Here is a 26,495-nt window from a genome sequence, read left to right as displayed (position 1 = left end):
CGCTTTTCGGAAGGATTTCTACCAGATTTTGGAGGTATCAGTTGGAATTTCTGACTTCAGACACTGGTGCTGGAGAGAGGCCCAGACTCACAATCTGCATTCCAGGTCATTGCAAAAATGTTGGATGGGGCTGAGGTTCGGGCTGTGTGCGGGCCGGTCATGTTCTTACACCAACCTCCCCCATCCATGACTGGATATTGTGCACTGGGTACAGTCCTGGGGAACAGCAATTTTTGGATTCTAGCTTTTACACCACTCTTCCCAACATTTTAACATTGTGCTTGGTGATGTAGAGCTCGGGATTGTGCTTAGTGATGTACGACTGCAGCTCCTCAGCATGGTGCTTGGTGATGTACGACTGCAGCTCCTCAACATTGTGTTTGGTGATGTACGGCTCCTGCAGCTCCTCGGCATTGTGCTTTGTGATTTACAGCTCTGCATTTTGCTTGGTGATGTACAGCTGCAGCTCCTCGGCATTGTGCTGGTGATGTACGATTGCAGCTGCTCGGCCATGAAGCCCCCAGTGGCCGCAGGGTTTGTGCTGATGTTACCAGAGGAGGTCTGTTCTCTGCAGTTATGGGGTCAGCAGAGCGGTGGTTACTTTTCTGCCCTCTGTTCCACAGCACTCGGCCCCCTCACTCTGTAATAGTATGGGGTTTCCACTTCGTGGCCTAGTTGCTGCGGTTCCTTCCACTTCCCAATAATATCACTCACAGGTAATGGGAGAAGATTTAGGAGGGAGAAATGTAATGAACGGACTTGGTACCCTGATGGATCGTATTACAGCCTACGCTGGTATCAGTGATATCTGCACCACCGGCTGCTCTGTCACATGTTGGTAAAAGCAGACTGCATGACTGGAGTGGTGCTCTTAATCTAAGGTCCCTGTCATATAGTCACCCTTCATCGTTTTCAGCTTTTACTGACGCCGCTCCGGTCCCGCAGCGCCATCTTGTGACTGCAACATATCACTGGCCGGAAAAAATCAAATCTTTATTTTTATATAGCGCTAACATATTCCACGGCGCTTTACGTACATCAGGAGCACTGTCCCCATTGGAGCTCACAATCTAAGGTCCCTATCTGTATGTCTTTTGGAGTGTGGTAGGAAACCGGAGAACCCGGAGGAAACCCACGCAAACACGGGGAGAACATACAAACTCCTTGCAGATGGTGTCCTTGGTGGGATTTGAACCTAGGACCCCAGCACTGCAAGACTACAGTGCTAACCACTGAGCCACCGTGCCACCCCGCGGAAACCAGAAGTTACATCAAATGCTCTCAATGCAAGTCTAAGAGAGCCAGAATAAGGCTGCCCTAGACTTAGATTGAAGAATGACCTCTAAAGCCGCTTCGGTGCTGCATCACCATCTTATGACCTCAAGTCTCACTGGTCAGATATCAGAAGTTACATCACAATATATCAAATCTATGAGAGCTAGTACGAGGCTCTCATAGACTTACATTGAAGAATGACCTAATGCCGCTTTGGTCCCGCAACACTATCTTATGACCTCAACGTCTCACTGTCCAGAAATCAGATGTTACTTCACAAGCTATCAAAACAAGTCTATGAGAGACAGAACGAGGCTCTCATAAACTTACATTGAAGTGACCTAACGCCGCTTTGGTCCCGCAACACCATCTTATGGCCTCAACGTCTCACTGGTTGGAAATCAGAAGTTACAGGACTAGCTATCAAAACAAGTCTATGAGAGCCAGTACGAGGCTCTCATAGACTTACATTGAAGAATGACCTCCATGAAACACTTGAGCAGCCGTTAGGTCACAAAGTGTTGGGGACCGGCGGTGAAGACAGGAGGTAAGTATGAGACTAAGGGTAGAGAACTTTAAAGCACCACCATTATAAAAAACACGCTGGAGCGGTGCTTTAAACATGTTTTCAACTATTTGCAGTTCTCTAATTTTCTGCTTGTTTTAATAGAAGTGACACAATCTGCACCGAGATATTAAAATAGTTTATTTACTGAACTCATGAGATCATCTGTCCTGCCAAAAATATAGGGGAAAACCGTAGACACGTGCACATATAGGAATATATATATAAATTAATGTGGACGATATTATTGCACTTCCATCCGGCAAAGAGACTTCTTGACACATTTTATCATTGTCCCCAAACTGCAGAGAATTCTGTTACATATTTGGAATAATTATCCAGAATCTATAGATACAACCAGTGTCTTTATATATAGTCTATGAAGTGGGACTGAGGGGCAAGTTCTGACTCTCTGTCAATGACGTCTTCAGACGTGCCGGGATCAAGCCCAAACCCTGTGGGCACCAGGACGCCGTCTTCATAGATCAGTCCGTCTTGGGGTGCTGCGGTGATAAGTGACGAGTCCTCGTCTATGTAGTCCGGTCTATTTCTCTTGGTGTTAAGCAGAGATGGATCTTCACAAACAGACACCAAGCTGTGACTACGAAAATAGAGGAAAAGGTTACTGCAATGTAGCAGCCATGAGAGCTCTGCAGGGGAGGCCGGGACCAGGGGAGGAGGGTACGAGCATCGTGCGATGGTCACTAACTGGAAAGCTCTGTATACTCTATCATTAAAGATTAGTTAAGTGTTTACTGTATAGAATATTGCTGAAAGGAAAGATACACTTTAATCATTAAAATGCTCTCAGAATTGTATAGAATAAATTACATCGCTCTCTGCCCTGTATATAATACATTGCATCGCTCTCCTCCCTGTATGTAATACATCATGTTGCTCTCTGCATTGTATTTAGTACATATCGCTCTCTATATTGTATATATAATATATACAATGCGGGGAGCGATGTCATGGATCATATACAATGCGGGGAGCGATGTCATGGATCATATACAATGCGGGGAGCGATGTCATGGCTCATATACAATGCGAGGAGCGATGTCATGGCTCATATACAATGCGGGGAGCGATGTCATGGCTCATATACAATGCGGGGAGCGATGTCATGGATCATATACAATGCGGGGAGCGATGTCATGGCTCATATACAATGCGGGGAGCGATGTCATGGCTCATATACAATGCGGGGAGCGATGTAATGAATCATATAAAATGCGGGGAGCGATGTCATGGATCATATACAATGCGGGGAGCGATGTAATGGATCATATACCATGCAGGGAGCGATGTAATGAATCATATACAATGCGGGGAGCGATGTCATGGATCATATACAATGCGGGGAGCGATGTCATGGCTCATATACAATGCGGGGAGCGATGTCATGGATCATATACAATGCGGGGAGCGATGTCATGGATCATATACAATGCGGGGAGCGATGTCATGGATCATATACCATGCGGGGAGCGATGTCATGGATCATATACAATGCGGGGAGCGATGTCATGGATCATATACAATGCGGGGAGCGATGTCATGGCTCATATACAATGCGGGGAGCGATGTCATGGATCATATACAATGCGGGGAGCGATGTAATGGATCATATACCATGCGGGGAGCGATGTAATGAATCATATACAATGCGGGGAGCGATGTCATGGATCATATACAATGCGGGGAGCGATGTCATGGCTCATATACAATGCGGGGAGCGATGTCATGGATCATATACAATGCGGGGAGCGATGTCATGGCTCATATACAATGCGGGGAGCGATGTCATGGATCATATACAATGCGGGGAGCGATGTCATGGCTCATATACAATGCGGGGAGCGATGTCATGGATCATATACAATGCGGGGAGCGATGTCATGGATCATATACCATGCGGGGAGCGATGTCATGGATCATATACAATGCGGGGAGCGATGTCATGGATCATATACAATGCGGGGAGCGATGTAATGAATCATATACAATGCGGGGAGCGATGTCATGGATCATATACAATGCGGGGAGCGATGTAATGGATCATATACCATGCGGGGAGCGATGTAATGAATCATATACAATGCGGGGAGCGATGTCATGGATCATATACAATGCGGGGAGCGATGTCATGGCTCATATACAATGCGGGGAGCGATGTCATGGATCATATACAATGCGGGGAGCGATGTCATGGATCATATACAATGCGGGGAGCGATGTCATGGATCATATACAATGCGGGGAGCGATGTAATGAATCATATACAATGCGGGGAGTGATGTCAGGGATCATATACAATGCGGGGAGCGATGTCATGGATCATATACAATGCGGGGAGCGATGTCATGGATCATATACAATGCGGGGAGCGATGTCATGGATCATATACAATGCGGGGAGCGATGTCATGGCTCATATACAATGCGGGGAGCGATGTAATGGCTCATATACAATGCGGGGAGCGATGTCATGGCTCATATACAATGCGGGGAGCGATGTCATGGCTCATATACAATGCGGGGAGCAATGATGGATCATATACAATGCGGGGAGCGATGTAATGAATCATATACAATGCGGGGAGCGATGTAATGTAACACATTGTATATACTACATCACATCACTCTACATTTCATATAAGACATCACATCTCTCTATTGTATATATAATATATACAATGCGGGGAGCGATGTAATGTATTATACAGGGCGGGGAGCAATGTAATGGATCATATACAATGCGCGGAGTAATGTAATGTAACATTGTATATACTACATCACTCTACATTGTATATAATACATCACATCACTTTCTATATTGTATATATAATATATACAATAAGGAGAGTAATGTGATGTTTTATATACAATGGAGAGAGCGATGTAATGTATTATATACAATGTGGGGAGCGATGTAATGTAACACATTGTATATACTACATCACATCACTTGCTACATTGTATATAATACATTACATTGCTCTCTACATTGTATATAATACATCACATCACTCTGTACATTATATATAATGCATTACATCGGTCTCTGCATTGTGTATATTTATTACCCACCAGGATGTGCCTGCATTGTATATTAGTCATATTTGCATGCCCATCGTTTATACCAGGCTCTCTGCATTACTATTTCACATTGAATATTGTATCCATTTTGTGCATAAACCATTATTTATAACTGAGCAATCTCACAACCTCAAGATTTCATTTCTGGTGTGAGATTTGACTGTCCGGTTTTATGTTCTGTTTTCCCATTTACACGAGCTACACATGAGACATTATAAGCCTCCTGCCACCAGCATTACTGATTCCATCCTAGTCACCTCTGAGGTTCGCAGACAAGTCCGTTAGGACAGGGGCAAAGGTTCGCAGGGACATCAGACTCCAGCTCCCAACTGAAGAGTTCTAGTAATTGGTTCCGATTTTGGCATTGCTCACCCTTACCAGGCAGCGGGGTGCACACGGGAAACAGGAGACCTGTGGTAAGACCAGAGCATCCATTAATCGGGGTCAGCGGAGCCGCCAGGGTTCAGGACATTATGGAGCTTATTTCAGCTTGCATTTACTTATAAAATGAATCCACTTTACTTAATCTTAAGATTGTGATTTATTTTGGCTTTTCTCCAGTCACATCCAAAGCTGCAATTAGAATTGTACTGGCTGCTGAATGGAAGAATCACAATAGTTCTTAATCTGTCTTGATTCAAACTTTTCCAAAACTATTGTAAGAGTCTGTGCTGTATGGTCAGTGGCCACCAGGGGGCAGCAGAGACGCGTGAGGCCGTACAGCCCCGGTTTTCTGAGCTCACTGATGTTGGTTAGATGTATGGGCTCATGTAGCTATAAAAAAATCCTATAAAGACATCATGTGTTGTTCCTTTTCCATCATGTAGTAATATCTTCCATCCTGGGCAACCTAATGGTAAATATGTCCCCTATCCTGGTACACATCCCTTATTCTAGCATATATGTGACTGTGAGGTAAATCCTGGGATATGAAGAGGAATTATGACTAGAAGTCATAATTGCTCTCATCACTCCCTGGCAGTGCCCCCCCTCCCTTCTTGTGCTCAAATGTCCAGCATCTGTGAAGGTGTCACATCCCACTTACACCTCCAACAGCCATCTCCTCTGATATGGAGATGAGATGATGTGAGGACAATGGACACAGGATGGCTCCCTGCCGTCACCCTGTAACCAGAGTTGTATCTCATTAGCAAGGCTTGGAAGTAGCCAGACAGAACGACTCCAGTAAAAAATGGTTCATATCTCGCAAGCCATATCTCCGATAAATATGGCAACCATAAAAATGGTGTTTGCGCAGGCGGACGATGCTGGCACACCTTTTTTATGGAAGGGGGAGCTTGGGAAATACCCCAGGCGTGATATCAGCCATATGGGAACTCGTAGACAGGTCATGAGTCCCCTCGTTCTGTAGCTAAATTCATAACTGTCACAATGAGAGCATTGGCGTCCGCCTACGACGCTCCCAGGCAAAGTTATGGCCCATATTCCATGTTGTGAATTTGTCCATAACTCCAGCCAGGGGTGGAGCAGTGCTCCCTGTGAGGTCACTAAGGTAGGAGGGGACCTGGATTTGCCCAGGTTGATAACCCTGCTTCGGCCATTTTCCAGTGTTCTTCTGCTCGGGGGCCTGGTTGGGAAAGACCTGTGAGGGAGTTCCTGGAAACCTGGTCTACAGCGCCCCCCTGTGGCCAGACACACAAGGTAACTGATGTAATTGTATACCTGTTTGTAACCCATGCTTTATCTGTAACTGTACTCTGACATATGTATATTCTGTAGATTCCCTATTGTATATATTGTAGTTTCTAGTGTGCGTTAGGCGATTAAATTATATAATTAATCTTGGGCTGTTCTGTTATCTCGATCTTGAATCCCACGTCTGTGTGTTCGGCTAATAGTTACCGTGAAGCGGTTGGTGGCAGCGAGTTGTGCCAAGGATTATTGTGGGGAGGCCAGTGAGATTCGGGAAGATATTATATATTCCGCCCGCGGAGGTCGGGGGAATATATACCCTTCTCTCGCCGGGGGCCCTTCAATAATCGGCATAAGTAGTATAGCGGCCTCCTTGCTTATGGTCGGACAATTCCATAATTGGCCTGACTATAAGAGGGGCGCTAGAGAGCGCGTCACGTGCTCTGTCTGTCGGTCGGGAGGTATAAAGGAGGGGGACGCCCCCTTGCTACCCCCCGATTGTGACGTACTGGTAGCCAGCGCGGGGGATTTCTGAGTGACCCCCCCGGTGGTTTGTGACATATTGGTGGCAAGCGGTGGGATCGAGATAATAGTGTGTGTGAGTGTGAGACCCATACTCCCAGACACTAAAGACTGCCTGCAGCAGCTGTGGCTGCTGGGGTCTTCAGACTAGCTCAACACTAGAGTGTCAGAGTGCAGATACTGTAAGGTGTGTGGGTGCATCAGGTGTCAGTTCTGTGTCAGTGACCAAAGTCTGCAACAATGGCTGAGAGCACCAGGAGCAAAGCCAAAGGAATGGCCGATGCTCAGGCCAGAGACGATGAGGAGGTTGTCCACGAGTCCTCCAGGAGCCCGACGCCAGAAAACAGCTCTGCAGAGGACATTGCACAACCTGGGACTGCTGGACAAGATGAGGAGGAGCTCACCCAAGGGTCCTCAACGAGCCAGATGCCAGCCCTCCGCTCTGCAATGGACAGTGAACCACCAGGCTCCGCAGCGGGCCGCAGATCACCACGTGCCATTCCACCGAGCCTGGGAGGCTCGGATAGCCTTCTTCAAATGGCTATGGCCCTACTCCAGGCTGGAGACCGGGAGGGCTACCAGGCACTCCTGGCAGAGCGCAGGGCAGCGTGTGAGGCTGAGGCTGCGGAGCGGCAGGCAGAGCGGCAAGCAGCGCGTGAGGCTGAGGCTGCGGAGCGGCAGGCAGCGCGTGAAGAGCGCCAGGCAGAGCGTGACTACCAGCTGCAGCTAGCTCAGCTCCGGCCCTCATCAGCCGCACGTGACCTTCAAGACACCAAACTTCCAAAGGTCCGTGTTGAGGACTTCCCAGTGCTGGAGAAGGATGGAGACTTGGACTCTTTCTTGACTGCTTTTGAACGGACTTGCTTGCAGCATCATCTGAACAAGGACCAGTGGGCCAAATACCTGACCCCCCGTTTAAGGGGTAAGGCCCTGGATATCCTTGGGGACTTGCCTGCTGAGGCGGATCAGGGCTACGACACCATCAAGCGGGCCCTGATCCAACAGTACAACCTCACTCCAGAGTCCTACCGCAAGAAGTTCCGGAGCCTACAGAAGGGACCAAAGGACTCCTGGGCTGACCACCGGCGGGCACTTGCCCGAGCTGCCGACCACTGGACCCAAGGCCTGCAGCTTTCCACCGGACCGGAGATCCTGGACTTGTTCATCACGGAGCAACTCTTGTGGAACTGCCCTGAGGATCTCCGCCAGTTCATCCGAGACCAGAAGCCAAAGGGATCCACGGCTACAGCTGCCCTGGCAGATGACTACACCAACAATCGGGCTCCTGAAGCCAGGAGAGCAGCCACCAGCAGCACCTGGAGAGGGGGTAAGATGAACTCTGCGACTGCCCCACCTGCCCCTAGACTGCAGGGGGTGTCCCCCTCAACTCCCCTCTCCAGGCCCGTGGCAGAACCAAGACGGTGCCACCAGTGCAACCTACCTGGACACTTCAAGGCCATGTGCCCTCAGCGTCCCAAGGCCCCGGCTCCGTCCCCGTCCCAAGGGCCGCCCAAGGTGTATTGTGTGGGTGGGGGTGGTGGTAGGTCCCTGGACAGCTTCCAACCTGTCACCGTCGGCCAGTCTGTGACCATAGGACTGCGAGACAGCGCCTCGGAGGTGACTCTGGTGCGGCCTGAGATGGTGTCCCCCCAAGACTTGATCCCTGGAAAAACCCTCGCTGTCTCCGGGATTGGAGGCATTGACCCGGCGCTGCCTGTTGCTGACATTTATGTGGACTGGGGCGCAGGGCGAGGGGTGAGGGAGGTGGGGGTAACTGATCGGATCCCTGCAAACGTGCTACTTGGGACAGATTTGGGGCAAATAACCTCCCAGTTTGGCCCCGCCCCAAAGGCTGAACCTTCAGCCAGTGCTGACGTGCCTCCGGACAATGTTAATGTGTTATCTATGAATGATGTAAGGGAGGAGGGAGTGAACTCTGATATTTCTGCTTGCACAGACACCATAGACACACACACAGCTGCAGCTGTGACAGGGGAGGGGGTCAGAGAAAGGTGTGACAATGCCTCTACAAGTAATCAGCCTGTGAGCTGGGATCTGTTGCCCTCTGCAGGGATAAGCAGAGAGCAGGGTGCTGCAGGGGGAGGACCAGTGTGTGGGGTGGGGGCTACCACAGCAAATGTGGGGTCCCCAGAGATTTCACAGCGGGGTTCTGTTGCTGCAGGGGGGGAACAGGCAGGTGAGATTGGGGCCGGTCCAGGAGCGGAAGTGCTCCCAGGTAAGATCTCGGTGCAGGGTTCCCCCACAACCGGGGTGTCAGGAAGCCAGGTAGGTCTGCCTGAACCGGCGACTTGGTCAGGAACGGAGGAGGAGCAGGCACGACCCACGGTCGCAGCGGCTGTGGCCGCTGTCACCCGCAGTGGGAGTGCTGGAAGCCAAGGGGCCTCCCGGAGGTCCGATAGCTCTTCCCCTTCTGACCAAGTGGCAGCCGAGTCAGGTGGAGGCCAGGACACAGGTCCCGGGGTACTGACCGAAGATGTGACAGTCTCGTCGATTCTGGCCACATCTGGTCAGGGGTTTCAGGCAGCGTTAGAAGCTGACGACAGCCTGAAAGCTCTAAAGGAGCAGGCGGCACAGCCTCCCTCGGACTCGGACCCGGAGCGAGTGGTCTGGGACCAAGGACGGCTGTACCGGGCCACGGTCCAGCAGGGTTCACCGGAGGCGTGGCCCAGGGACCGACAGTTGGTGGTACCCTATCCGTTCCGGACGGAGTTGTTGCGGATCGCACATGAGATTCCGATGGCCGGACACCTAGGGATCGCTAAGACCAAGGCCAGGTTAAACCAGCATTTCTACTGGCCAAAAATGGGGGCCGATGTGGCTGCCTACTGCCGTTCGTGTGAAACCTGTCAGAGAGTGGGGAAGGCGGGGCCACACCCCAAAGCCCCACTAGTATCTCTGCCAATCATCGATGAGCCTTTCAGGAGGGTGGCTGTGGATCTGGTCGGCCCGCTGGCCATCCCCAGCAGCTCCGGGAAACGCTTCATACTGACGGTAGTGGACTATGCCACCCGGTACCCAGAAGCAGTGGCCTTGTCGTCCATTCGGGCTGACAAGGTGGCCACCGCATTGCTGGAGATTTTCTCCCGAGTGGGTTTTCCCCAGGAAATGCTCACTGACCGGGGGACCCAATTCATGTCCCAGCTGATGGAGGCCCTCTGTAAGCAAGTCCAGGTGCGACATCTGGTGGCCAGCCCGTACCATCCACAGACTAATGGCCTGTGCGAGCGGTTCAATGGCACCTTAAAGCAGATGCTTAAGATGTTGGTCGACTCCCATGGGCGTGACTGGGAGCGGTATCTCCCACACCTGTTATTTGCTTACCGGGAGGTTCCACAGGCCTCAACAGGATTCTCACCGTTTGAGCTCCTGTACGGGCGACGTGTGCGGGGCCCCCTGGCTCTGGTGAAAGAGGCTTGGGAAGGGGATTTGGCCACCCCTGGAGTGTCGGTTATCGAGTATGTCATGCGCTTCCGGGACAAAATGCAGGCCTTGACGCAACTGGTACACGACAATATGGCTCAAGCCCAGGCCGATCAGAAGCGTTGGTACGACCAGAACGCTTGTGAGAGGACCTACCAAGTGGGTCAAGAGGTGTGGGTACTGGTCCCCGTACCACAGGACAAGCTTCAGGCAGCCTGGGAAGGCCCATACCTCGTGTACCAGCAGCTCAACCCTGTAACGTACCTGGTCACCCTGGACCCCGCCCGTGGAAGGCGGAAGCCCTTCCATGTGAACATGATGAAGGCACATCATGAGCGGGAGGCATGCGCACTCCCTGTGTGCAACCTGCCCGAGGAGGGAGAAGCGGAAACCCTCTTGGATATGCTAGCCCAGGTTAGGGCAGGCGGATCCATTGAGGATGTGGAGGTTGGCCACCAGCTCTTGGAGGACCAACGGTCCCAGCTGTGGGCCACCCTACACCCCTTCCGGGGGTTGTTTACCAACCAGCCCGGAAGGACTGACTTGGCTGTCCATCACGTGGACACTGGGGATCATCCCCCGATCCGGCGTTCAGCATATCGGGTCTCCCTGGAGGTGCAGCAACACATGCGCCAGGAGATTGACGAGATGCTGAACCTGGGGGTGATCCAGGCATCCAACAGCGCTTGGGCCTCGCCTGTAGTCCTCGTCCCTAAGAAGGACCGAACCACTCGGTTCTGCGTGGACTACAGGGGGCTCAATGCGGTCACGGTCGCCGATGCGTACCCAATGCCACGCATCGATGACCTGCTCGATCAGTTGGCCGGGGCTCAGTACCTGACCATCATGGATCTGAGCCGGGGATATTGGCAGATCCCCCTGACTCGCAAGGCCAGGGAACGCTCTGCCTTTATTACCCCATTTGGACTGTACGAGTCCACGGTGATGCCATTCGGGATGAGGAATGCCCCTGCCACTTTCCAGCGGATGGTCAACACCCTGCTCAAGGGACTTGAAGGGTACGCGGCCGCGTACCTGGATGACATTGCCGTCTTCAGTCCCACCTGGGAGGACCACCTAGAGCATCTAGCACAGGTGCTCAGGCGGATCCACCGGGCAGGTTTGACCATCAAGCCGGGAAAGTGTCAGCTGGCCATGAGCGAGGTCCAGTACCTCGGTCACCGGGTAGGTGGGGGAACGCTGAAGCCCGAGCCTGAGAAAGTGGAGGCCATCGCATCCTGGCCCACCCCCAGGACCAAGAAGCAGGTGATGTCCTTCTTGGGGACCGCTGGGTACTATAGGAGGTTTGTTCCATGCTATAGTAGCCTGGCAAAGCCCTTGACGGACCTCACCAAGAAGAAGCTGCCCTCTGCAGTCGATTGGACAGTGGACTGCGAGACAGCCTTCCGGGCCCTAAAGGACGCCCTGTCCAGCCCGCCCGTGCTACAGGCAGCCGACTTCACGCGGCCGTTTGTAGTACAGACCGACGCCAGTGACTTCGGCCTCGGTGCGGTGCTCAGCCAGGTGGACTCTGCGAGCCAAGAGCACCCAGTCTTGTACCTGAGCAGGAAGCTGTTACCAAGGGAAGTTGCCTATTCCACGATGGAGAAGGAGTGCCTGGCCATAGTGTGGGCCCTGCAGCGTCTGCAACCCTATCTATACGGGCGCCACTTCATCGTGGAGACGGACCACAATCCCCTCAGCTGGTTGCACACCGTCTCTGGGACGAATGGGCGATTGTTGCGGTGGAGCCTTGCGCTCCAGCAATACGACTTCACCATTCGCCACAAAAGGGGCCGTGACCACGGTAACGCAGACGGGCTGTCCCGACAAGGAGAGGTCGCGGACGGGCGCACGGGGGAACACCGGAGTGTGCTGCCCCCTAGCGCCCTCAAAAGGGGGGAGGTGTGAGGTAAATCCTGGGATATGAAGAGGAATTATGACTAGAAGTCATAATTGCTCTCATCACTCCCTGGCAGTGCCCCCCCTCCCTTCTTGTGCTCAAATGTCCAGCATCTGTGAAGGTGTCACATCCCACTTACACCTCCAACAGCCATCTCCTCTGATATGGAGATGAGATGATGTGAGGACAATGGACCCAGGATGACTCCCTGCCGTCACCCTGTAACCAGAGTTGTATCTCATTAGCAAGGCTTGGAAGTAGCCAGACAGAACGACTCCAGTAAAAAATGGTTCATATCTCGCAAGCCATATCTCCGATAAATATGGCAACCATAAAAATGGTGTTTGCGCAGGCGGACGATGCTGGCACACCTTTTTTATGGAAGGGGGAGCTTGGGAAATACCCCAGGCGTGATATCAGCCATATGGGAACTCGTAGACAGGTCATGAGTCCCCTCGTTCTGTAGCTAAATTCATAACTGTCACAATGAGAGCATTGGCGTCCGCCTACGACGCTCCCAGGCAAAGTTATGGCCCATATTCCATGTTGTGAATTTGTCCATAACTCCAGCCAGGGGTGGAGCAGTGCTCCCTGTGAGGTCACTAAGGTAGGAGGGGACCTGGATTTGCCCAGGTTGATAACCCTACTTCGGCCATTTTCCAGTGTTCTTCTGCTCGGGGGCCTGGTTGGGAAAGACCTGTGAGGGAGTTCCTGGAAACCTGGTCTACAGCGCCCCCCTGTGGCCAGACACACAAGGTAACTGATGTAATTGTATACCTGTTTGTAACCCATGCTTTATCTGTAACTGTACTCTGACATATGTATATTCTGTAGATTCCCTATTGTATATATTGTAGTTTCTAGTGTGCGTTAGGCGATTAAATTATATAATTAATCTTGGGCTGTTCTGTTATCTCGATCTTGAATCCCACGTCTGTGTGTTCGGCTAATAGTTACCGTGAAGCGGTTGGTGGCAGCGAGTTGTGCCAAGGATTATTGTGGGGAGGCCAGTGAGATTCGGGAAGATATTATATATTCCGCCCGCGGAGGTCGGGGGAATATATACCCTTCTCTCGCCGGGGGCCCTTCAATAATCGGCATAAGTAGTATAGCGGCCTCCTTGCTTATGGTCGGGCAATTCCATAATTGGCCTGACTATAAGAGGGGCGCTAGAGAGCGCGTCACGTGCTCTGTCTGTCGGTCGGGAGGTATAAAGGAGGGGGACGCCCCCTTGCTACCCCCCGATTGTGACGTACTGGTAGCCAGCGCGGGGGATTTCTGAGTGACCCCCCCGGTGGTTTGTGACAGTGACATATCCTGGTACATATATGCCCCCTCCATTCTGGTATATATCTCTCATTCTGGTATATATGTCTCCCATCTTGGTAAATATGTCCCTCATCCTAGTATATATGTGGTCCATCATCCTGGTATATATCTGATATATACTGTATGTAACCCCATCCTGGTATATATGTGACACATCCTAGTACATATGCCCCATCCCCATATTCTGGTATATCTCCCATCCTGGTAAATATTTCCCTCATCCTAGTATACATGTGGTCCATCCTGGCATATATGGCCCACCATCCTGGTAGATATGGCTCCCATCCTGCTATATATCTGTTTTATATGTAACCCTATCCTAGTATACATGTCCCTTATCGTAGTATACTGTATATGTGACACATCCTGGTACATATGGCCCACAATTCTTGTATATATATGTCTCCCATCCTGGTATATAACTGGTATATACAGTATGTGGCCCATCCTGGTATATATCTCTGATTATTTATATATATATATATATATATATACACATACATACATACATATATATATATATTACGCCACCCCCCATCCTGCTATACATGTCTTTATTCTGGGCCCATTCCTGATTTTTTATATATATATATATATATATATATATATATATATACAGTTAGGTCCAGAAATATTTGGACAGTGACACAATTTTCGCGAGTTGGGCCTGCATGCCACCACATTGGATTTGAAATGAAATCTCTACAACAGAATTCAAGTGCAGATTGTAACGTTTAATTTGAAGGTTTGAACAAAAATATCTGATAGAAATTGTAGGAATTGTGCACATTTCTTTACAAACACTCCACATTTTAGGAGGTCAAAAGTAATTGGACAAATAAACCAAACCCAAACAAAATATTTTTATTTTCAATATTTTTTTGCGAATCCTTTGGAGGCAATCACTGCCTTAAGTCTGGAACCCATGGACATCACCAAACGCTGGGTTTCCTCCTTCTTAATGCTTTGCCAGGCCTTTACAGCCGCAGCCTTCAGGTCTTGCTTGTTTGTGGGTTTTTCCGTCTTAAGTCTGGATTTGAGCAAGTGAAATGCATGCTCAATTGGGTTAAGATCTGGTGATTGACTTGGCCATTGCAGAATGTTTCACTTTTTTGCACTTATGAACTCCTGGGTAGCTTTGGCTGTATGCTTGGGGTCATTGTCCATCTGTACTATGAAGCGCCGTCCGATCAACTTTGCGGCATTTGGCTGAATCTGGGCTGAAAGTATATCCCGGTACACTTCAGAATTCATCCGGCTACCCTTGTCTGCTGTTATGTCATCAATAAAAACAAGTGACCCAATGCCATTGAAAGCCATGCATGCCCATGCTATCACGTTGCCTCCACCATGTTTTACAGAGGATGTGGTGTGCCTTTCTTCTCCAAACTTTTTTCTTCCCATCATTCTGGTACAGGTTGATCTTTGTCTCATCTGTCCATAGAATACTTTTCCAGAACTGAGCTGGCTTCATGAGGTGTTTTTCAGCAAACTTAACTCTGGCCTGTCTATTTTTGGAATTGATGAATGGTTTGCATCTAGATGTGAACCCTTTGTATTTACTTTCATGGAGTCTTCTCTTTACTGTTGACTTAGAGACAGATACACCTACTTCACTGAGAGTGTTCTGGACTTCAGTTGATGTTGTGAACGGGTTCTTCTTCACCAAAGAAAGTATGCGGCGATCATCCACCACTGTTGTCATCTGTGGATGCCCAGGCCTTTTTGAGTTCCCAAGCTCACCAGTCAATTCCTTTTTTCTCAGAATGTACCCGACTGTTGATTTTGCTACTCCAAGCATGTCTGCTATCTCTCTGATGGATTTTTTCTTTTTTTTCAGCCTCAGGATGTTCTGCTTCACCTCAATTGAGAGCTCCTTAGACCGCATGTTGTCTGGTCACAGCAACAGCTTCCAAATGCAACACCACACACCTGTAATCAACCCCAGACCTTTTAACTACTTCATTGATTACAGGTTAACGAGGGAGACGCCTTCAGAGTTAATTGCAGCCCTTAGAGTCCCTTGTCCAATTACTTTTGGTCCCTTGAAAAAGAGGAGGCTATGCATTACAGAGCTATGATTCCTAAACCCTTTCTCCGATTTGGATGTGAAAACGCTCATATTGCAGCTGGGAGTGTGCACTTTCAGCCCATATTATATATATAATTGTATTTCTGAACATGTTTTTGTAAACAGCTAAAATAACAAAACTTGTGTCACTGTCCAAATATTTCTGGACCTAACTGTATATATATATATATATATATATATATATATATATATAAAATATACGAGTATAATATGTGTGTGTGTTCCCCATTCTGCATAAAAAAAAGCCCAAAAAACATTCTAGCCACCTATTTCCTTTCCCCCGCCGCACGGTGTCCTTTTCTACAGCTGGAATCAGTGTGCACGTCCTGGCTCATGATGTCACTGCTATGTGTCCCCAGTTTCGTCACGTTAGCATCAGCTGCCACCCTCTGAGTGGCCGCCATTGTGTATAGTGGTGCAGGGACCTGATGGGTCTCTGTGCTGCGATACATTTCATCCGAATGTGTGTCCTCAGACCTTCCTCCAGCTGATGTAAGCAGTTGGGTGGGATCCCTCCACCGCCGGACCCAGTCATGATCTCTGTGATTAATCGTTACACCTAGGGCCACAGCGCTGGTAGGTTATACAGACAGCATCTGCCTCTAACAGCAGCTTCCTGCTCGTGTTTAACCATTTACATGGTGCTGTCTATCTTGGACAGCGAAGTATTCATGCAGGGTGTCGATGGACCCTCATTGCCGCCATCTTTGTTCTCCTTTGTAGCCCAGCCACAGGCCAGGCTTCATAGGAGATGTTGCTAGCATGAGCAGCATACAGTTTGGTATTTCTGTGTTGAGAAATTGCTCTAGTATGACTATCTTTATGCAAAAATAAAGTTATAGCGCTGAAAAAGTGGAACAAAAAAACAGAAAAGTGTTCCGATCCTGAAAGCATTACAGGAATTCTGAATTCAGCTTTGGATGTGATTAGAGTAAAAGAAGTGATCTAAAGACTCATGATTAACTGTTCGGCTGCTGATAATTCTGAATCCAGCATCCTATGAGACAGACCGGAGTGTATAGTTACTTGTATGCATTGCGCAGCACAGTCCGGGGCCGCAGTCCTGCTGAGCTTCACAGATTGTCCCGCTCTGAGCCTTGGGGGACTTTCTGCACTGCCCCCACACACACAGCCGGCCCCCGCAGCACTCCCCGTCCCTCGTGCACTGCAGAACCAAGAGAAACGCTCATGAGAAATCAACCACAGGATGCGGCAAACACATAAAACCCGGGGAAAATCGCTACATAATGTTAGAAAAGTCAAACTTCATTTTTTCGTCACTTTTTTTTCTCTATTTTTTAAAACAATCTTCCGGTGTCTGAGGTTCCACACCAGTTGTTCTCCTCTTCTCTGTTCACATCCAAAATTGCACATTAAAAATAAAAAAAATTCTGACCAAAGGGCTTTAAAAAAGTATCAGCTAGGAGAATTGTGAATGCAGCTCTGGATGTAACTGGTGTATTGCATTTACTGTTCTCATCTTAGTAAATATTCCCAGAACGCCTCCATTCTTACCATCTCCTCCTCCTTACATGGCAGACACTTGTAGTTAATGCTTGATAGATGACAGTAATTTCCGGGTCTGCAGTCCTCGTCCACGATGCAATCCTATAATGAAAAAAATGTGAGGAGCATCAGTGACATATCCATCAGTGACATATCCATCAGTGACATATCCATCAGTGACATATCCATCAGTGACATAGCCATCAGTGATATATACATCAGTGACATATCCATCAGTGATATATACATCAGTGACATATCCATCAGTGACATCCATCAGTGACATATCCATCAGTGACATATCCATCAGTGACATATCCATCAGTGACATATACATCAGTGACATATCCATCAGTGACATATCCATCAGTGACATATACATCAGTGATATATCCATCAGTGACATATCCATCAGTGATATATACATCAGTGATATATCCATCAGTGATATATACATCAGTGACATATCCATCAGTGACATCCATCAGTGACATATCCATCAGTGATATAGCCATCAGTGACATATCCATCAGTGACATATCCATCAGTGACATATACATCAGTGATATATCCATCAGTGACATATCCATCAGTGATATATACATCAGTGATATATCCATCAGTGATATATACATCAGTGATATAGCCATCAGTGACATCCATCAGTGACATATCCATCAGTGATATAGCCATCAGTGACATATCCATCAGTGATATATCTGTCAATGACATATCCATCAGTGATATCCAACAGTGACATATCCATCAGTGACATATCCATCAGTGATGTTAGTGATCTAGCCATCAGGGACATATCTGTCAGTGATATATCTGTCGACGACATATCCATCAGTGATTTATCCGTTGATGATATAGCCATCAGTGATATATCCATCGATGATCTATCCTCAGTCATATATTTGTCAGTCTCTTAATGCTGGACGTTTCTATTCTTTTGCATCTGAATTATGTATATAAAAGGAAAACTTACATGCAGAAATCTTCAATATACACTAAACAAAAATATAAAACAACACTTTTGCATTTGCTTCATTTTTCATGAGCTCTAAGATCTAAGACTTTTTCAATGTATACGAAAGTCTTTTTTCTCTCAAATATTGTTCAGAAATTTGTCTAATATGTTTTAGTGAGCGCTTCTCCTTTGCCGAGATCCATCCACCTCACAGGCGTTGAAAATCAAGATGCTGATTAGACAGCATGATGATTGCACAGGTGTGCCTTAGGCTGGCCAGCATGATGATTGCACAGGTGTGCCTTAGGCTGGCCAGCATGATGATTGCACAGGTGTGCCTTAGGCTGGCCAGCATGATGATTGCACAGGTGTGCCTTAGGCTAGCCAGCATGATTATTGCACAGGTGTGCCTTAGGCTGGCCAGCATGATTATTGCACAGGTGTGCCTTAGGCTGGCCAGCATGATTATTGCACAGGTGTGCCTTAGGCTGGCCATAGTAAAAGACCACTCTAAACCTTGCAGTTTTATTGTGTTAGGGGATCCAGTGGGTCAGTATCTGGTGAGACCACCATTTGCCTCACACAGTGCAGCACATCTCTTTCGCACAGAGTTGATCAGGTTGGTGATTGTGGCCTGTGGATTGTTGGCCCGCTCCTCTTCAATGGCTGTGAAGTTGCTGGATATTGGCAGGAACATGAACACGCTGCCATATACGCCAATCCAGAGCATCATACATGATCAATGAGTGAAATGTCTGGTGAGTTGCGGCCATGCAAGACCTGGGATGTTTTCAGTTTCCAGGAATTGTGTGCAGATCCTTGCATCGTGGGGCCGTGCGTTATACATGAGGTGATGGTCGTGGATGAGGCACAACAATGGCCCCAGGATCTTCATATGGTATCTCTGAGCATTCAATATGGCATCAATAAAATGCACGTGTCTTCATTGTCCATAACACATGCCTGCCTGTGCCATAACCCCACCGCCACCATGGCCCACTCCATTCACAACACTGACATCAGCAAATGGCTCATTCACACAACGCCATACACAGTCTGCCATCTGCCATGTACAGTGAAAACCGGGATTCATCCGTGAAGAGAAACCTCTCCAATGTGCCAGACGCCATTGAATGTGAGCATTTGCCCACTCAAGTCGGTTCCGATGACGCACTGCAGTCGGGTGGAGACCCCCGATGAGGACCGCGAGCAGCAGAGGAGCTTCCCTGAGACCATTTCTGACAGTTTCTGCAGAAATTCTTTGGTTTTGCACCGATTGCTGCAGCCGCTGTCCGGGCGGCCGGTCTCAGACGGTCTTGGAGGTGAAGACGCTGGATGTGGAGGTCCTGGGCTGGTCACGCGTGGTCTGCGGGTGTGAGGCCGGTTGGATCTTCTGCCAAATTCTCTGACACACATTTGGAGGCGGCTTATGGTAGAGAAATGAACATTTAATTCACAAGCAACAACTCTGGTGGATATTCCTGCAGTCAGCTCAGGGGCACTGTGTTGGGTGATAAAACTTTAGAGTGACCTTTTATTGTGGCCAGCCTAAGGCGCACCTGTGCAATAATCATGCTGTCTAATCAGCATCTTGATATGCCGCACCTGTGAGGTGGATAGATCTCGACAAAGGAGAAGCGCTCACCTAACACAGATCCAGACAAATTTGTGAACAATATTTGAGAGATAAAGACTTTTTGTTCATAGCACAAACAAAACTGTTGGTTTATATTTTTGTTCAGTGTATGTTCAATATAGCAGTAATAAAAATGTCACCGTATGTATATCTAGTATAGCAGTATATGTAGATTATGCTACAAAAGATACATGTAATTGATGCTGCTGGAGTGTATCCATAACGAATGCTGCCATACAGCAGAAATAAATAATGCTGCTATACACTAAGTATTGCTGGTATACTGTATAGATAATACCACCATTCAGTACATCTAAATAACATTGCCGTACTGCACACATAATACCACTATCCGGTATAAATAATACTGCAATACTATACACATTATTATTACCACCATCCAGTATCCATAAATAACATTGCCATAGTGTATACATATGTAATGCCACTATCCATTGCTCATAAATAACTCTGCCATGCTGTACATACAATGCCACGATCCAATACATATGATAGTACCATACTGTCCAGTGAATTTATGACACAATCCAATTCACATACCATTGCTATAATGTACATAGAATTAATACCACCATACAGTACATATAACACTAGTTATTTAATGCCACCATCCAGTATATATCACTGCCATACTGAACACATAATGACACCATCCAGTACACATAACACTGCAATAATGTACATATAATTAATGCCGCCATCCAGTACAAATAACTAACTGCCAAACTGAACACAGAATGCTAAAATCCATTACACATAACGCTATTATACTGTGCAGTTATTTAATGCCACCATCCAGTACATATATCACTGCCATACTGAACACATAATTAATGCCACCATCCAGTACATATATCACTGCCATACTGAACAGATAATTAATGCCACCATCCAGTATACATAAATAATAATGCCAGTACACACAAATAAACCTTCCATAGGGTACATGAATGAGATGTTCATATAACGGCAGCCAGGAGGCCTCCATTGTCAGCGCCAGCACAGCCAGCAGAGTATAGCAGTATTATCTGTGCAAATCTAGGACAAGAAGTTAAATTATTTTGATTTTGCTTTATTTTTTTCATTTATTTATTTATTTTGTATTTAGTGTTAATAATAACGATTCTGTCTATCCGCCACTAGGTGGCGCTCAATTGATACAGATTTATTCATCTAGTATTCAAGTCAGTGGAGCCTAAACAGCGCAGCGCCACACTCTGAATAGTGGCCGTTCCTGGGTACTGCAGCTCCTATTGAAGTGAATAGGGTCTGAATTGCAGAAAATAAGACTGGCTACTGCACAGAATAGTAGTTTATTGTAGATGGGGCACAAATTGTAGCGGTCAAAAACAATGGCGCCGGGTTTGGCGGTTGCAACATTTAGCAACTTTGTAGCTCAGGACCCAGGAAGCAGCGGGTCCCACCGTCCTCTCCCCTTCTGGTAAATCTTCCATTATGAGAGGCGAGCAAAGAAATAAAACAATTCCTGTATCCCCCGGTTTTTATCTAATCGCCAAGTACACGATGTACCAGCAACTATAAAGCGATTACATGTCTCCTATTATTGGGACTCGGCAGCCGCAGGAACGAGATACAATCCAAGCGAGGACATCTATTCTAAAAAAAAATATATGTATATATTTACCCGGGTGAACAATTCTCTGCCATCACTACGTCATTAGGAAAGTATAGTCTGCAGCTTCCTCTCCTGAAGCCTTTTCCTAACCTGAAATTGCTGATAACAGAGAACAATAGATTGCATTTTCCTCCTCCACTGTCTTGCACTTCCCATCCTGAAATGATTGACAGCAGGGAACAATACAATGTGTTTTCTCCGCTTCTTCCTCTTGATTGATTATGACTTGTAAAGTATGATTAGGATGACACTTTTAGATCAGATGTAGATACTCCCTGTGATGAGATTACCCATGTATTTCTGGCTGAGCACAGACCACTAGCTGCTGGCAGCATCATACAGGACGTAGCTAAGCATCCACAGAGCAGACACTGAGTCATTTATAAGCCCGAGGGCAGGCGGCTACTGCAAACAAGCAAATCAGGAGCCACAAGCCTCATCTGATTCCGAAAAAAGATCTGTGCAAGGCAGGGCGAAGATCATACAGGTGCTCAGACAGGGCGAAGATCACACAGGAGCTCAGACAGGGCGAAGATCACACAGGGGGTCAGGCAGGGCGAAGATCATACAGGAGCTCAGGCAGGGCGAAGATCACACAGGAGCTCAGACAGGGCGAAGATCACACAGGGGGTCAGGCAGGGCGAAGATCATACAGGAGCTCAGGCAGGGCGAAGATCACACAGGAGCTCAGACAGGGCGAAGATCACACAGGGGGTCAGGCAGGGCGAAGATCATACAGGTGCTCAGACAGGGCGAAGATCACACAGGAGCTCAGACAGGGCGAAGATCACACAGGGGGTCAGGCAGGGCGAAGATCATACAGGAGCTCAGGCAGGGCGAAGATCACACAGGAGCTCAGACAGGGCGAAGATCACACAGGGGGTCAGGCAGGGCGAAGATCATACAGGAGCTCAGGCAGGGCGAAGATCACACAGGAGCTCAGACAGGGCGAAGATCACACAGGGGGTCAGGCAGGGCGAAGATCATACAGGAGCTCAGACAGGGCGAAGATCACACAGGGGGTCAGGCAGGGCGAAGATCATACAGGAGCTCAGGCAGGGCGAAGATCACACAGGGGGTCAGGCAGGGCAAAGATCATTCAGGGGCTCAGGCAGGGCACAGATCATACAGGGGCTCAGGCAGGGAGAAGATCACACGGGGTCAGGCAGGGCGAAGATCACACAGGGGCTCAGGCAGGGCGAAGATCACACAGGGGGTCAGGCAGGGAAAAGATCATTCAGGGGCTCAGACAGGGAGAAGACCACACAGGGGGTCAGGCAGGGCGAAGATCATACAAGAGCTAAGACAGGGCAAAGATCATACAAGAGCTCAGACAGGGCGAAGATCATACAGTGGCTCATGCAGGGCAAAGATCATACAGGAGCTCAGACAGGGCAGAGATCATACAGGGGCTCAGGTAGGGCAAAGATCATACTAGAGCTCAGACAGGGTGAAGATCATACAGGAGCTCAGGCAGGGCAAAGATCATACAGGAGCTCAGGCAGGGCAAAGATCATACAAGAGCTCAGACAGGGTGAAGATCATACAGGAGCTCAGACAGGGTGAAGATCATACAGGAGCTCAGGCAGGGCGAAGATCATACAGGGGCTCAGGCAGGGCGAATATCATACAGGGGCTCAGGCAGGGTGAAGATCATACAGGGGCTCAGGCAGGGCGAAGATCATACAGGAGCTCAGGCAGGGCGAAGATGACACAGGAGCTGAGGCACGGCGAAGATCATACAGGGGCTCAGGCAGGACAAAGATCGTACAGGACCTCAGGCAGGGCAAAGATCATACCGGAGCTCAGGCAGGGCACAGATCATACAGGGGCTCAGGCAGGGCAAAGATCATACAGGGGCTCAGGCAGGGAGAAGATCATACAGGAGCTCAGGCAGGGCGAAGATCATACAGGGGCTCAGGCAGGGCAAAGATCATACATGAGCTCAGACAGGGCAAAGGTCATACAAGAGCTCAGGCAGGGCACAGATCATACAGAGGCTCAGGCAGGTGAAGATCATACAGGGGCTCAGACAGGGCTAAGATCATACAGGGGCTCAGACAGGCGAAGATCATACAGGGGCTCAGACAGGCGAAGATCATACAGGGGCTCAGGCAGGGTGAAGATCATACAGCAGGGGCTCAGGCAGGGCGAAGATCATACAAGAGCTCAGACAGGCGAAGATCATACAGGGGCTCAGGCAGGACGAAGATCATACAGGGGCTCAGGCAGGGCGAAGATCATACAGGAGCTCAGGCAGGGCAAAGATCACACGGGGGCTCAGGCAGGGCGGAGATCACACAGGGGGTCAGGCAGGGCGAAGATCATACAGGAGCTCAGGCAGGGCAAAGATCACACGGGGGCTCAGGCAGGGCGGAGATCATACAGGGGGTCAGACAGGGTGAAGATCATACAGGGCCTGAGACAGGGCGAAGATCATACAGGGGCTCAGACAGGGCGAAGATCATACAGAAGCTCAGGCAGGGCGGAGATCACACAGGGGGTCAGGCAGGGCGAAGATCATACAGGAGCTCAGGCAGGGCAAAGATCACACGGGGGCTCAGGCAGGGCGGAGATCATACAGGGGGTCAGACAGGGTGAAGATCATACAGGGCCTGAGACAGGGCGAAGATCATACAGGGGCTCAGACAGGGCGAAGATCATACAGAAGCTCAGGCAGGGCGGAGATCATACAGGGGCTCAGGCAGGGTGAAGATCATACAGGAGCTCAGGCAGGGCGGAGATCATACAGGCGCTCAGGCAGGGCGGAGATCATACAGGAGCTCAGGCAGGGTGAAGATCATACAGGAGCTCAGGCAGGGCGGAGATCATACAGGAGCTCAGGCAGGGCGGAGATCATACAGGGGCTCAGACAGGGCGAAGATCCTACAGAAGCTCAGGCAGGGCAAAGATCCTACAGAAGCTCAGGCAGGGCGGAGATCATACGGGGGGTCAGGCAGGTGAAGATCATACGGGGGGTCAGGCAGGGCAAAGATCATACAGGCTCAGGCAGGGCAAAGATTACACAGGGGGTCAGGCAGGGCAAAGATCATACAGGAGCTCAGGACAGGCCAAAGATTACACAAGGGCTTATCGCAGGACAGGGCACAGATTACATGGTGCTCAGTGTAGGACATGGTGATTATCACACGGGGGCTCGGCTCAGGATAGGGCGATAATTACACGAGGGTTTGGAGCAGAATGGTGATTATCACATGGAAGCTCAGTGCAGGTCAGGTTAATGCAGCCTGAGAAGTTATGGTGAATGCAGCTTTGGATGTGACTGGAGTATTAGACAGGCTGTAAATCAAGATCAGTAAAGCTCAGTATTGGCACGGCTCCAGCACATTATATAACGATATTAGCAGTGAGGTGATGACTGGAGGCACACAGCGCTGATTATTGAGTGTATCATGCACGGATTCTCTGTCTCCTCGGATCTCAGTCTCTAATGAGCTCCTGAAATGTAACAAATAAAAGAAAAGAACCAAAGGCAAAATCTCTACGGATATTCTTTGTCGTACGAGAACAAACACAACCTGGCAGCAGCTCCGGGGCTCCCGGGGCAAGAACAAGTCATCTGACGGCGCTGAGAACTGCAATGTGATCTTTCTCATAGAGTTCACCCGTACAATGGTGCACATCAAGTGGCCACTTTATTACAGACGCCCAACTAGTAGTGCATTGGGCACATGCGGACTGGATAACCTTGTAATTCCCACAAATTTTACGGGGACACTGTGTAACTTGAAAACAGAGTCATGTGGTTTCTGGCCGTAGAAGGTCACAGCATTTACCTGCAAAGAATGCTCCCTGACTTTCCATTGTTAGTGCTGTCAGTATACATTGGTATAGGCTTTACTGCTGGGTTTTCATCTCTCCCCCTTTTGGACGCAGCAGGAGCTCGACTTCCACCCAGTTGTTGATCATCAGTATTCCCTTGGGGGTTTAAATACCCATTACTTTCTTGGACTGGTGCTGGTGACATTTTCAGTTCCTTTTAGCCTTGGTTGCAAGTAGGTGGCTTGTTTTCCTCTGTGGTATCGTTGCTGAAATCTTTGCTGAACTACCTGAGTCATCTAATGAAAACTAAAGTAGTTCATACTTTTCCCTCTGTGTGTCCCCCTTGTGTCTTCTATATGTCATGATTTCAGCATGGCTCTGACTCTGCAGAGCCAGTGCATGCATTTTGTCTCCGGTGTTAGGTCCGATGGGAGGGGCCTGTCTGGTTGTGCCTCGTTCCGGAGATCACGCCACTATACCTTGGTGTCGTTACCTCCGGGACGCCGCCCAGTAATAGTTCCTGCCCTGCCGCGTGCATAACTGGTTCCTATTGTCTCTCCAGTAAAGGAGACAAACTCTAGCACAGCGCCACCTATTGGAAGTAGCGATCCTAAAAGTCACAAGTGGACTGGTTCCTGTGAGTTTGCTCTGATCAAGTCCCGCTGCCCAGTACTCTTCTCCCTGACCTCCATCCCCCGTCTCGTCTGACCTCTCTGTCCTGACCCTTGTTCTGTGCCATGTCTCCACCTCTGCTCCCTCCTCTTTACTTACTTGTCCTCCCGGCCTATGACCTTGGTGTGTTTTCTGACTACGGCGCTGCTCCCCTCCAGCTCCTGACGTGACCTCCTGGTTTCCGACCCCCTGCTTCCATGTGACTTTGGCTTGCTTACTCTTCTGTAAAGACGCCACATCCCGGCATAGACCTTGGCTTGATCAACTATCCCTGCACTTGTGCTAGTGACCTCTAGTGGGCTTCTGTCTTACTGCACTTAGGAGCTCTTCATCTTTCCTGAGTCCTTGCATCCCTTAGTGGTAGCTTTACATTATAGTTGTTTAGTG

General features: G+C 48.9%; 1 protein-coding gene across 1 annotated transcript in view; it reads right to left on the bottom strand.

Moving 5' to 3' along the window:
* Positions 1 to 1,961: 1,961 nt before the first annotated feature.
* The window catches only part of DKK3 (dickkopf Wnt signaling pathway inhibitor 3), a 61,980-nt gene continuing 37,446 nt past the window's right edge, over positions 1,962 to 26,495 (bottom strand). Inside the window, exons 5-8 of the mRNA XM_075325696.1 lie at positions 17,397 to 17,489; positions 16,908 to 17,046; positions 5,199 to 5,352; positions 1,962 to 2,441 (exon numbers count right to left, since the gene is read on the bottom strand). Coding sequence (XP_075181811.1) covers positions 2,207 to 2,441; positions 5,199 to 5,352; positions 16,908 to 17,046; positions 17,397 to 17,489 — 621 coding nt within the window. The 3' untranslated portion in view covers positions 1,962 to 2,206. The remainder of the gene's footprint in view (positions 2,442 to 5,198; positions 5,353 to 16,907; positions 17,047 to 17,396; positions 17,490 to 26,495) is intronic.

Source organism: Anomaloglossus baeobatrachus, chromosome 10 (genome assembly GCF_048569485.1).
Source record: "Anomaloglossus baeobatrachus isolate aAnoBae1 chromosome 10, aAnoBae1.hap1, whole genome shotgun sequence".
In the NCBI taxonomy this organism is placed as follows: Eukaryota; Metazoa; Chordata; class Amphibia; order Anura; family Aromobatidae; genus Anomaloglossus; species Anomaloglossus baeobatrachus.
This window is presented reverse-complemented; position numbering and strand designations above follow the sequence as displayed.